The sequence below is a fragment of the Nerophis lumbriciformis genome, linkage group LG18 (genome assembly GCF_033978685.3).
Source record: "Nerophis lumbriciformis linkage group LG18, RoL_Nlum_v2.1, whole genome shotgun sequence".
Lineage (NCBI taxonomy): Eukaryota > Metazoa > Chordata > Actinopteri > Syngnathiformes > Syngnathidae > Nerophis > Nerophis lumbriciformis.
This window is the reverse complement of record NC_084565.2, coordinates 3372501-3385000: the sequence shown is the minus strand read 5'-3', so window position 1 is coordinate 3385000 and position 12500 is coordinate 3372501. Positions and strand designations below refer to the sequence as shown.

Sequence of the window (12500 nt, the reverse complement as noted above, 5' to 3'; positions counted from 1 at the left end):
TGCCCCAACGCCTTTGTCTGCAAAACAAAACAAGTTAGTATTAGAAGAGGGGTCTTTAGCCAAAGTGGGGGGTCTTGTGAAGCTACACAAGCTTAGGATAAGATGTCTGATCAAGTGCTTTGACATCAGCAGGATCTCAAGCATCGACAAAAGCTTTTGAAGAAAATACTCCAAGTTGTCTGCATTCTTCCACTCTTTGGCGAGTCTTTCACTCATTTTCAGAGGTGGGTAGAGTAGCCAGAAATTGTACTCAAGTAAGAGTACTGTTACTTTAGAGATTTATTACTCAAGTAAAAGTAAGGAGTAGTCACCCAAATATTTACTTGAGTAAAAGTAAAAAGTATGTTGTGAAAAAACTACTCAAGTACTGAGTAACTGATGAGTAACACACACATACACACACACACACACAAACTCTTTGGTCAACTTTTAATCAGAAGGGTTTAATCTCTCTCCTGTGCTAGTTTGAAGCCAACACGACAAACGCGCTCAGAGGAGATAATGTTTGAAAAAAGGTGACCGGTTTTTACAAAACTTTTGTTTTGAAGGGGGAATTGCAAACTTCCTGTAGATTTTTGCTGGGGGTTGTCAATATATGAAATGTAGGTCTAAGTGAGACCTACATAGAGGTTTTTGTTTCCTACCTGTAACTTTTCCTACTGGAAGTTACAGGCAGTTTTGTCTTGCGTTTTCGTCCTAGGAGCAGTTGTGTCTGTGTTTTCTTCCTAGGGGGCGCTAGAGCACAAATTAGAGTTTTGGGGGTTGGTTTTTTTTTTTTAGATAACAATTTTTGCCAGTCCTGATGTGTGTGTTCAGTTTGGTGAGTTTTGAAGTATGTTAAGCGAACCTGCTAAAGGTTGCAGGTTCGATCCCCACTTCCGCCATCCAAGTCACTGCCGTTGTGTCCTTGGGCAAGACACTTTACCCACCTGCTCCCAGTGCCACCCACACTGGTTTAAATGTAACTTAGATATTGGGTTTCACGATGTAAAGCGCTTTGAGTCACTTGAGAAAAAGCGCTATATAAATGTAATTCACTAATTAAGCGGGTCAAATTACAGCTCAAAGAGGCAAAAGTGACTGTTTTTACTAAACGTTTGTTTTGAAGGGGGAATTTCCAACTTCCTGTTAAGACATATATATATATATACATACATACATACATACATATATATATATATATATATATATATATATATATATATATATATATATATATATATATGTATATATATATATATATATATATATATATATATATATGTCTTAATAAGGTTATCCAAAAAATAGTGCTCGATACCGTAGTAGAGCGCAATATATGTATGTGTGGGAAAAAAAATCACAAGACTACTTCATCTCTACAGGCCTGTTTCATGAGGGATTCCCTCAATCATCAGGAGATTGAGGGAACCCCTCATGAAACAGGCCTGTAGAGATGAAGTAGGCTTGTGATTTTTTTTCCCCACACACACATACATACATATATACATATATATATATATATACATACATATATATATATATATATATATATATATACACACATATATATATATATATATATATATATATATATATATATATATATACACACACATATATATATATACATACATTGATATATACAGTATATAATTTATATTTATTTATTTTGCCGTTTTTGTTTACATGTTAAAGGTGTTTTAATGAATATACATGCATGTTTAACACATATAGATTCCTTTCTTTCATGAAGACAAGAATATAAGTTGGTGTATTACCTGATTCTGATGACTTGCATTGATTGTAATCAGACAGTAGTGCTGATAGCGTCCACGTTTTCAAATGGAGGAGAAAAAAGTTCCTCTTTTCTGTCTAATACCACATGAAAGTGGTTGGTTTTTGGCATCTTATTTGTCCAGCTTCCATATTCGTTTTTATACACTTTACAAGAAATACATTGGCGGCAAACTCCGTAGCTTGCTAGCTTGTTTGCGCTGGCTTTCGGAGACTCTTGTTTTGAAAGCGCAGGCGCGATGGGGCGGCACTTTTATTGTGAAGACAGGAACTGTGCTTTTGACGGGATGTACGGTTGAAATAAAAAAGGGTCTTTATTCCTTCACGCTTTTGATTGATTGATTGATTGAAACTTTTATTAGTAGATTGCACAGTACAGTACATATTCCGTACGATTGACCACTAAATGGTAACACCCGAATACGTTTTTCAACTTGTTTAAGTCAGGTCATGTGACCGCCTGGCTCTGTTTGATTGGTCCAACGTCACCAGTGACTGCATCTGATTGGTGGAACGGAGTGAACGTCACCAGTGACTGTATTTGTTGAAACGCAGGCACTATGACAGACCAAAACAAACAAAGCGTGCATTAACAGATCGATAAAAATTAGTAGCGAGTAGCGAGCTGAATGTAGATAAAAGTAGCGGAGTAAAAGTAGCGTTTCTTCTCTATAAATATACTTAAGTAAAAGTAAAAGAATGTTGCATTAAAACTACTCTTAGAAGTACAATTTATCCCAAAAGTTACTCAAGTAGATGTAACGGAGTAAATGTAGCGCGTTACTACCCACCTCTGCTCATTTTCAAGAACAATTTTAGGAAAACGTCCCAAATGTTTGTACGCAGTACAGCGGAACCTCCGTTTACCAACCCCTCTAACAAGAGATGTCCGATAATGGCTTTTTTGCCGATATTGTCCAACTCTTAATTACCGATTCCGATATCAAGCGATACCGATATATACAGTCGTGGAATGAACACATTATCATGCCTAATTTTGTTGTGATGCCCCGCTGGATGCATTAAACAATGTAACAAGGTTTTCCAAAATAAATCAACTCAAAGTGCATTGGGGGCGTAGCGGGGGGGTGTACATTGTAGCGTCCCGGAAGAGTTAGTGCTGCAAGGAGTTCTGGGTCCAGAGTATACTATAAACCAACCTTGAGACCTCCGATTTCGGGAGGTGGGGGGTGGGGGCATGGTCGGGGGTGGGACGGGGCGTGGTTAAGAGGGGAGGAGTATATTGACAGCTAGAATTCACCAAGTCAAGTATTTAATACATATATATATATATACATATATATACATACATACATACACATATATATATATATACATACATACATACATATATATGTATATATATATACATCCTGAAAATATGCAAACAAAACTGTGTTTAGATAATTGATACTTCAAACTTGCATAAATAAATATTAAGGAATATAACATAACTTGGTTTCTGAGAGCTTCAAAATGCAATGAATAAAATGCTAAAATTGTTGATAAACAAGCAATTATTTGAATAATTAAATAAGGTAATTTTAAATGAATTATTATGATAATTTAAAATTAATTATTTCAAATATGTTTATTTTAATGTATAATTCTATGGCTGGATGTAACAAGGAGTCAGAAAAAATAAAAATAAAAATATAATTAATTTGGATGTTTTTAGCAAAATATAGTAAAAATGTATTTAGTTATTTAAAAAAAAAAAAATATATATATTTATTTTTAGGTAAGATAAACATAATAATACAATTTGTCTCTAGTCTGGATGATTTAATTCTTGTCACCCTGTCGTCCTCCTGTCGTGAAAAAAGGCTGTCCTCACTCAGGTCCTCATGGAGCTGGAGGGGGCGTGGCCTCCAGCTCCGGCTGAAAATCGGGAGATTTTCTGGAGAATATTTGTCCCGGGAGGTTTTCGGAAGAGGCGCTGAATTTCGGGAGTCTCCCGGAAAATTCGGGAGGGTTGGCAAGTATGCTATAAACTGGGCTCAATCTGCCCTGTTCTTAACGTATTCGTATGAGTAACAAAAATGTGCAAATACAAACAAGAAAGGCACAAAAATAAAAAAACTGCTTCAGTCTAGACTAGTAGAAAACACAGCCATCCTTTAAAGTGGAAAAAAGGCACAAAACATAAATAAAACAGCTTCACTCAGTCCAGACTATTAGTCTATTTGTGCAACGGATGAAGCTCAAAGAGTGGGCTAATTCTTTTCCTCCTTGTCATCACGTGTGAGAGGTAGATTTTTCTGAATGAAAACAAGGGCTTCTGGGTATTTGTTCTGTTGTGTTTATGTTGTGTTACGGTGCGGATGTTCTCCCGAAATGTGCTTGTCATTCTTGTTTGGTGTGGGTTCACAGTGTGGCGCATATTTGTAACAGTGTTAAGGTTGTTTATACGGCCACCCTCAGTGTGACCTGTATGGCTGTTGACCAAGAATGCCTTGCATTCACTTGTGTGTGTGAAAAGCCGTAGATATTATGTGACTGGGCCGGCACGCAAAGGCAGTGCCTTTAAGGAACGCACCCAATATTGTTGTCTGGGTGGAAATCGGAAGAAATTCGTGAAAATGGTTGCCCCGGGAGATTTTCGGGAGGGTCACTGAAATTCGGGAGTCTCCCGGGAAAATCGTGAGGTTTAGCAAGTATGACTTTGTACTTCTCCCTACGTCCGTGTACCACTCCGTACAGCGGCGTTTTAAAAAGTCATACATTTTACTTTTTGAAACCGATACCGATAATTTGCGATATTATCGGACATCTCTACCTTTAACTGCTAACGTTTGGATTTATGAACTTTTAAAACGAGCCAAATACGCTGGTGTGTGCAAACTAGGGTTGTCTCCATATGTTTTGGTACTTTGATACTTTGCTAGATAAATGGGGATCACAAAAAATGGCATTACTGGTTTTATTTTAACAAAAAAATCCTAGGGTACATTAAACATATGTTTCTTATTGCATGTACTGTTTTGGCCAGTTCCTTCCGTTTTGAAGAAGCAGCTGTGATACTTTCTGGGCGCGAGGGGCTATTAATCGCTTTACATTAGGTTTGGTTTGGTTTAAGTTTGATATAAATCCCAACTTACTCTAAAACCCGACTTACAACTTTGTTTTAAGTTTGTTTTAAATTCTGACTTACACTAAAACCCGACTTACATTGGTATGAGTTTGGTATAATTCCCGACTTACACCTTAACACAAAATCCTAGGGTACATTAAACATACGTTTCTGATTGCAATTCTGTCCTTATATAAAATAGTGAACATACTGTTTTGGCCAGTTCCTTATCTGTTTTGAAGAAGCAGCTGCGCTACTTTCTGGGCGAGAGGGGCTGTTTTTGCTCTACACTAGGTTTGGTTTGGTTTAAGTTTGATAAAAACCCCGACTTACACTAAAACCCGACTTACAACTTTAGTTTAAGTTGGGTATAAATTCTGACTTACACTAAAACCCCACTTACAACTTTGGTTTAAGTTTGATATAAATCCCGACTTACGCTAAAACCCGACTTACAACTTTGGTTTAAGTTTGGTATAAATTCCGACTTACACTAAAACACGACTGCCAACTTTGGTTTAAGTTTGATATAAATCCCGACTTACACCTTAACAAAAAATCTAGGGTACATTAAACATGTTTCTTATTGCATATACCGTTTTGGCCAGTTCCTTATCCGTTTTGAAGAAGCAGCTGTTATACTTTCTGGGCAAGAGGGGCTGTTTTCGCTCTACATTAGGTTTGGTTTAAGTTTGATATAAATCCCGACTTACACTAAAACCCGACTTACAACTTTGGTTTAAGTTTGGTATAAATTCCGACTTACACTAAAACCCGACTTACAACTTTGGTTTAAGTTTGATATAAATCCCAACCTACACCTTAACAAAAAATCTAGGGTACATTAAACATATGTTTCTTATTGCATATACCGTTTTGGCCAGTTCCTTATCCGTTTTGAAGAAGCAGCTGTGATACTTTCTGGGCGAGAGAGGCTGATTTTGCTCTACATTAGGTTTGGTTTGGTTTTAGTTTGATATAAATCCCGACTTACACTAAAACCCGACTTACAACTTTGGTTTAAGTTTGGTATAAATTCCGACTTACACTAAAACGCGACTGCCAACTTTGGTTTAAGTTTGATATAAATCCCATCTTACACCTTAACAAAAAATCTAGGGTACATTAAACATATGTTTCTTATTGCATATACCGTTTTGGCCAGTTCCTTATCCGTTTTGAAGAAGCAGCCGCGCTACTTTCTGGGCGAGAGAGGCTGTTTTTGCTCTACATTAGGTTTGGTTTGGTTTAAGTTTGACATAAATCCCAACTTACGCTAAAACCCAACTTACAACTTTGGTGTAAGTTTGGTATAAATTCCGACTTACACTAAAACCCGACTGCCAACTTTGGTTTAAGTTTGATATAAATCCCGACTTACACCTTAACAAAAAATCTAGGGTACATTAAACATGTTTCTTATTGCATATACTGTTTTGGCCAGTTCCTTTCCGTTTTGAAGAAGCAGCTGCAATACTTTCTGGGCGAGAGGGGCTGTTTTCGCTCTACATTAGGTTTGGTTTGCTTTAAGTTTGATATAAATCCCAACTTACACTAAAACCCGACTTACAACTTTGGTTTGAGATTGATATAAATCCCAACATACACCTTAATAAAAAATTCTAGGGTACATTAAACATATGTTTCTGATTGCAATTTTGTCTTTAAATAAAATAGTGGACATACTGTTTTGGCCAGTTCCTTATCTGTTTTGAAGAAGCAGCTGCGCTACTTTCTAGGCGAGAGGGGCTGTTTTTGCTCTACACTAGGTTTGGTTTAAGTTTGATATAAATCCTGACTTACACTAAAACCCAACTTACAACTTTGGTTTAAGTTTGGTATAAATTCCGACTTACACTAAAACCCGACTGCCAACTTTGGTTTGAGTTTGATATAAATCCCATCATACACCTTAACAAAAAATCTTAGGTGTCATTAAACATATGTTTCTAATTGCAATTGTGTCCTTAAATAAAATAGTGAACATAGTGTTTTGGCCAGTTCCTTATCCGTTTTGAAGAAGCAGCTGCGCTACTTTCTGGGCGAGAGGGGCTGTTTTCGCTCTACATTAGGTTTGGTTTGGTTTAAGTTTGATATAAATCCCGACTTACACTAAAAACCGACTTACAACTTTGGTTTAAGTTTGGTATAAATTCCGACTTACACTAAAACCTGACTGCTAACTTTGGTTTAAGTTTGATATAAATCCCGACTTACACCTTAACAAAAAATCTAGGGTACATTAAACATGTTTCTTATTGCATAAACTGTTTTGGCCAGTTCCTTATCCGTTTTGAAGAAGCAGCCGCACTACTTTCTGGGCACGAGGGGCTATTAATCGCTTTACATTAGGTTTGGTTTAAGTTTGGTATACATTCCGACTTACACTAAAACCTGACTGCCAACTTTGGTTTAAGTTTGATATAAATCCCAACTTACACCTTAACAAAAAATCTAGGGTACCGGTACATTAAACATGTTTCTTATTGCATAAACTGTTTTGGCCAGTTCCGTATCCGTTTTGAAGAAGCAGCTGCGCTATTTTCTGGGCACGAGGGGCTATTAATCGCTTTACATTAGGTTTGGTTTAAGTTTGATATAAATCCCGACTTACACCTTAACAAAAAATCTAGGGTACATTAAACATATGTTTCTTATTGCATATACTGTTTTGGCCAGTTCCTTATCCGTTTTGAAGAAGCAGCTGCGCTACTTTCTGGGCGAGAGGGGCTGTTTTTGCTCTACACTAGGTTTGGTTTGGTTTAAGTTTGATATAAATCCCGATTTACACTAAAACCCGACTTACAACTTTGGTGTAAGTTTGGTATAAATTCCGACTTACACTATAACCCGACTTACAACTTTGGTTTAAGTTTGGTATAAATTCCGACTTACACTAAAACCCGACTGCCAACTTTGGTTTAAGTTTGATATAAATCCCAACTTACACCTTAACAAAAAATCTAGGGTACATTAAACATATGTTTCTTATTGCATGTACTGTTTTGGCCAGTTCCTTATCCGTTTTGAAGAAGCAGCTGCGCTACTTTCTGGGCGAGAGGGGCTTTTTTTGCTCTACACTAGATTTGGTTTGGTTTAAGTTTGATATAAATCCCGACTTACACTAAAACCCAACTTACAACTTAGTTTAAGTTTGGTATAAATTCCGACTTACACTAAAACCCGACTGCCAACTTTGGTTTGAGTTTGATATAAATCCCAACATAAACCTTAACAAAAAATCTTAGGGTACATTAAACATATGTTTCTTATTGCAATTATGTCCTTAAATAAAATAGTGAACATAGTGTTTTGGCCAGTTCCATATCCGTTTTGAAGAAGCAGCTGCGCTACTTTCTGGGCGAGAGGGGCTGTTTTTGCTCTACACTAGGTTTGGTTTGGTTTAAGTTTGATATAAATCCCGACTTACACTAAAACCCGACTTACAACTTTGGTATAAATTCCGACTTACACTAAAACCCCACTGCCAACTTTGGTTTAAGTTTGATATAAATCCCAACTTACACCTTAACAAACAATCCAGGGTACATAAAACATGTTTCTTATTGCATATACCGTTTTGGCCAGTTCCTTATCTGTTTTGAAGAAGCAGCTGCGCTACTTTCTGGCGAGAGGGGCTGTTTTCGCTCTACATTAGGTTTGGTTTGGCTTAAGTTTGATATAAATCCCGATTTACACTAAAACCTGAATTACAACTTTGGTTGAGGTTTGGTATAAATTACGACTTACACTAAAACCCGACTGCCAACTTTGGTTTAAGTTTGATATAAATCTCGACTTACACCTTAACAAAAAATCTAGGGTACATTAAACATATGTTTCTTATTGCATAAACTGTTTTGGCCAGTTCCTTATCCGTTTTGAAGAAGCAGCTGCGCTACTTTCTGGGCGAGAGGGGCTGTTTTCGCTCTACATTAGCTGGATTTAGACCTCTTCTTGCTGATGCTATTGTCGCATCGTAAGGGCTGGTCTCCTAAAGCTTTAGTAAAACTTGGCCGAGTACTGTTCTGTCTCGGTGGACCTCGTTACTCATTCAAAAGAACTTGGGGGTTGACCAGTGTCTTTTAGTTGGGTATAAATTTCGACTTACACTAAAACCCGACTTACAACTTTGGTTTAAGTCGGGATTTATACCAAACTTAAACCAAAGTTGTAAGTCAGGTTTTAGTGTAGGTCAGAATTTATACCCAACTTAAACTAAAGTTGGAAGTCGGGTTTTAGTGTAAGTCGGAATTCATCCCCAACTTAAACCAAAGTTGGAAGTTGGGTTTTAGTGCAAGTCAAAATTTATACCCAATTTAAACCAAAGTTGGAAGTCGGGTTTCAGTGTAAGTCGGAACTTACACCCATCTTAAACCAAAGTTGTAAGTCGGGTTTTAGTGTAAGTCGGGATTTATATCAAACTTAAACCAAAGTTGTAAGTCGGGTTTTAGTGTAAGTTTGATATAAATCCCGACTTAAACTAAAGTTGTAAGTCGGGTTTTAGTGTAAGTTTGATATAAATCCCGACTTAAACTAAAGTTGTAACTCGGGTTTTAGTGTAAGTTGGGTATAAATTCCAACTCACACTAAAACCCGACTTACAACTTTGGTTTAAGTCGGGATTTATATCAAACTTAAACCAAAGTTGTAAGTCGGGTTTTAGTGTAAGTCGGAATTTATACCCAACTTAAACTAAAGTTGGAAGTCGGGTTTTAGTGTAAGTCGAAATTTATACCCAACATACACCAAAGTTGTAAGTCGGGTTTTAGTGTAATTCGGAATTCATCCCCAACTTAAATCAAAGTTGGAAGTTGGGTTTTAGTGTAAGTTGGGTATAAATTCCAACTCACACTAAAACCCGACTTACAACTTTGGTTTAAGTCGGGATTTATATCAAACTTAAACCAAAGTTGGAAGTCGGGTTTTAGTGTAAGTCGAAATTTATACCCAACATACACCAAAGTTGTAAGTCGGGTTTTAGTGTAAGTCGGAATTTATCCCCAACTTAAATCAAAGTTGGAAGTTGGGTTTTAGTGCAAGTCAAAATTTATACCCAACTTAAACCAAAGTTGGAAGTCGGGTTTCAGTGTAAGTCGGAACTTACACCCATCTTAAACCAAAGTTGTAAGTTGAGTTTTAGTGTAAGTTAGGATTTATATCAAACTTAAACCTATGTTGTAAGTCGGATTTTAGTGTAAGTCGGGATTTATACCCAACTTAAACCAAAGTTGTAAATCGGGTTTTAGTGCAAGTCTGAATTTATCCCCAATTTAAATCAAAGTGGGAAGTTGGGATTTAGTGCAAGTCAAAATTTATACCCAACTTAAACCAAAGTTGTAAGTTGGATTTTAGTGTAAGTCAAAACTTATAACCAACTTAAACCAAAGTTGTAAGTTGGGTTTTAGTGTAAGTCGGAAGTTATAACCAACTTAAACCAAAGTTGTAAGTCGGGTTTTGGTGTAAGTCGAAACTTATACCCAACTTAAACCAAAGTTATAAGTCGGGTTTTAGTGTAAGTCGGAATTCATCCCAAACTTAAACCAAAGTTGTAAGTGGGGTTTTAGTGTAAGTCGGAAGTTATAACCAACTTAAACCAAAGTTGTAAGTCGGGTTTTGGTGTAAGTCGAAACTTATACCCAACATAAACCAAAGTTGTAAGTCTGGTTTTGGTGTAAGTCGGAAGTTATACCCAACTTAAACCAAAGTTGTAAGTGGGGTTTTAGTGTAAGTCGGAAGTTATACCAAACTTAAACCAAAGTTGTAAGTCGGGTTTTAGTGTAAGTCGAAACTTATAACCAACTTAAACCAAAGTTGTAAGTCGGGTTTTAGTGTAAGTCGGAAGTTATACCCAACTTAAACCAAAGTTGTAAGTCTGGTTTTAGTGTGAGTCGGAAGTTATACCCAACTTAAACCAAAGTTGTAAGTCGGGTTTTAGTGTAAGTCGGAAGTTATACCCAACTTAAACCAAAGTTGTAAGTCTGGTTTTGGTGTAAGTCGGAAGTTACACCCAACTTAAACCAAAGTTGTAAGTCGGGTTTTAGTGTAAGTCGGAAGTTATACCAAACTTAAACCAAAGTTGTAAGTGGGGTTTTAGTGTAAGCCGAAACTTATAACCAACTTAAACCAAAGTTGTAAGTCTGGTTTTAGTGTAAGACGGAAGTTATACCAAACTTAACCAAAGTTGTAAGTCGGGTTTTAGTGTAAGTCGGAAGTTATAACTAACTTAAACCAAAGTTGTAAGTCGGGTTTTGGAGTAAGTCGGAAGTTATACCCAACTTAAACCAAAGTTGTCAGTCTGGTTTTGGTGTAAGTCGGAAGTTATACCCAACTTAAACCAAAGTTGTAAGTGGGGTTTTAGTGTAAGTCGGAAGTTATACCCAACTTAAACCAAAGTTGTAAGTGGGGTTTTAGTGTAAGTCGGAAGTTATAACCAACTTAAACCAAAGTTGTAAGTCTGGTTTTGGTGTAAGTCGGAAGTTACACCCAACTTAAACCAAAGTTGTAAGTCGGGTTTTAGTGTAAGTCGGAAGTTATACCAAACTTAAACCAAAGTTGTAAGTGGGGTTTTAGTGTAAGCCGAAACTTATAACCAACTTAAACCAAAGTTGTAAGTCTGGTTTTAGTGTAAGACGGAAGTTATACCAAACTTAACCAAAGTTGTAAGTCGGGTTTTAGTGTAAGTCGGAAGTTATACCCAACTTAAACCAAAGTTGTAAGTCTGGTTTTGGTGTAAGTCGGAAGTTACACCCAACTTAAACCAAAGTTGTAAGTCGGGTTTTAGTGTAAGTCGGAAGTTATACCAAACTTAAACCAAAGTTGTAAGTCGGGTTTTAGTGTAAGTCGGAAGTTATACCAAACTTAAACCAAAGTTGTAAGTGGGGTTTTAGTGTAAGCCGAAACTTATAACCAACTTAAACCAAAGTTGTAAGTCTGGTTTTAGTGTAAGACGGAAGTTATACCAAACTTAACCAAAGTTGTAAGTCGGGTTTTAGTGTAAGTCGGAAGTTATAACTAACTTAAACCAAAGTTGTAAGTCGGGTTTTGGAGTAAGTCGGAAGTTATACCCAACTTAAACCAAAGTTGTCAGTCTGGTTTTGGTGTAAGTCGGAAGTTATACCCAACTTAAACCAAAGTTGTAAGTGGGGTTTTAGTGTAAGTCGGAAGTTATACCCAACTTAAACCAAAGTTGTAAGTGGGGTTTTAGTGTAAGTCGGAAGTTATAACCAACTTAAACCAAAGTTGTAAGTCTGGTTTTGGTGTAAGTCGGAAGTTACACCCAACTTAAACCAAAGTTGTAAGTCGGGTTTTAGTGTAAGTCGGAAGTTATACCAAACTTAAACCAAAGTTGTAAGTTGGGTTTTAGTGTAAGACGGAAGTTATACCAAATTTAAACCAAAGTTTTAAGTGGGGTTCTAGTGTAAGTCGGAAGTTATACCCAACTTAAACCAAAGTTGTAAATTGGGTTTTAGTGTAAGTCAGAAGTTATACCCAACTTAAACCAAAGTCGTAAGTCGGGTTTTGGTGTAAGTTGGGTTTTAGTGTAAGTCGGAAGTTATACCCAACTTAAACCAAAGTCGTAAGTCGGGTTTTGGTGTAAATTGGGTTTTGGTGTAAGTCGGAAGTTAAACTCAACTTAAAGCCAAAGTAC

General features: G+C 36.7%; 1 protein-coding gene across 3 annotated transcripts in view; it reads right to left on the bottom strand.

Moving 5' to 3' along the window:
• farp2 (FERM, RhoGEF and pleckstrin domain protein 2) overlaps positions 1-12500 on the bottom strand; it is a 179691-nt gene that overhangs the window by 97999 nt on the left and 69192 nt on the right. For all 3 annotated transcript variants that reach the window (XM_061977479.2, XM_061977476.2, XM_061977478.2), the window contains exon 3: positions 1-17. This exon is cut by the window's left edge and continues 88 nt beyond it. In XM_061977479.2, coding sequence (XP_061833463.2) covers positions 1-17 — 17 coding nt within the window. The remainder of the gene's footprint in view (positions 18-12500) is intronic.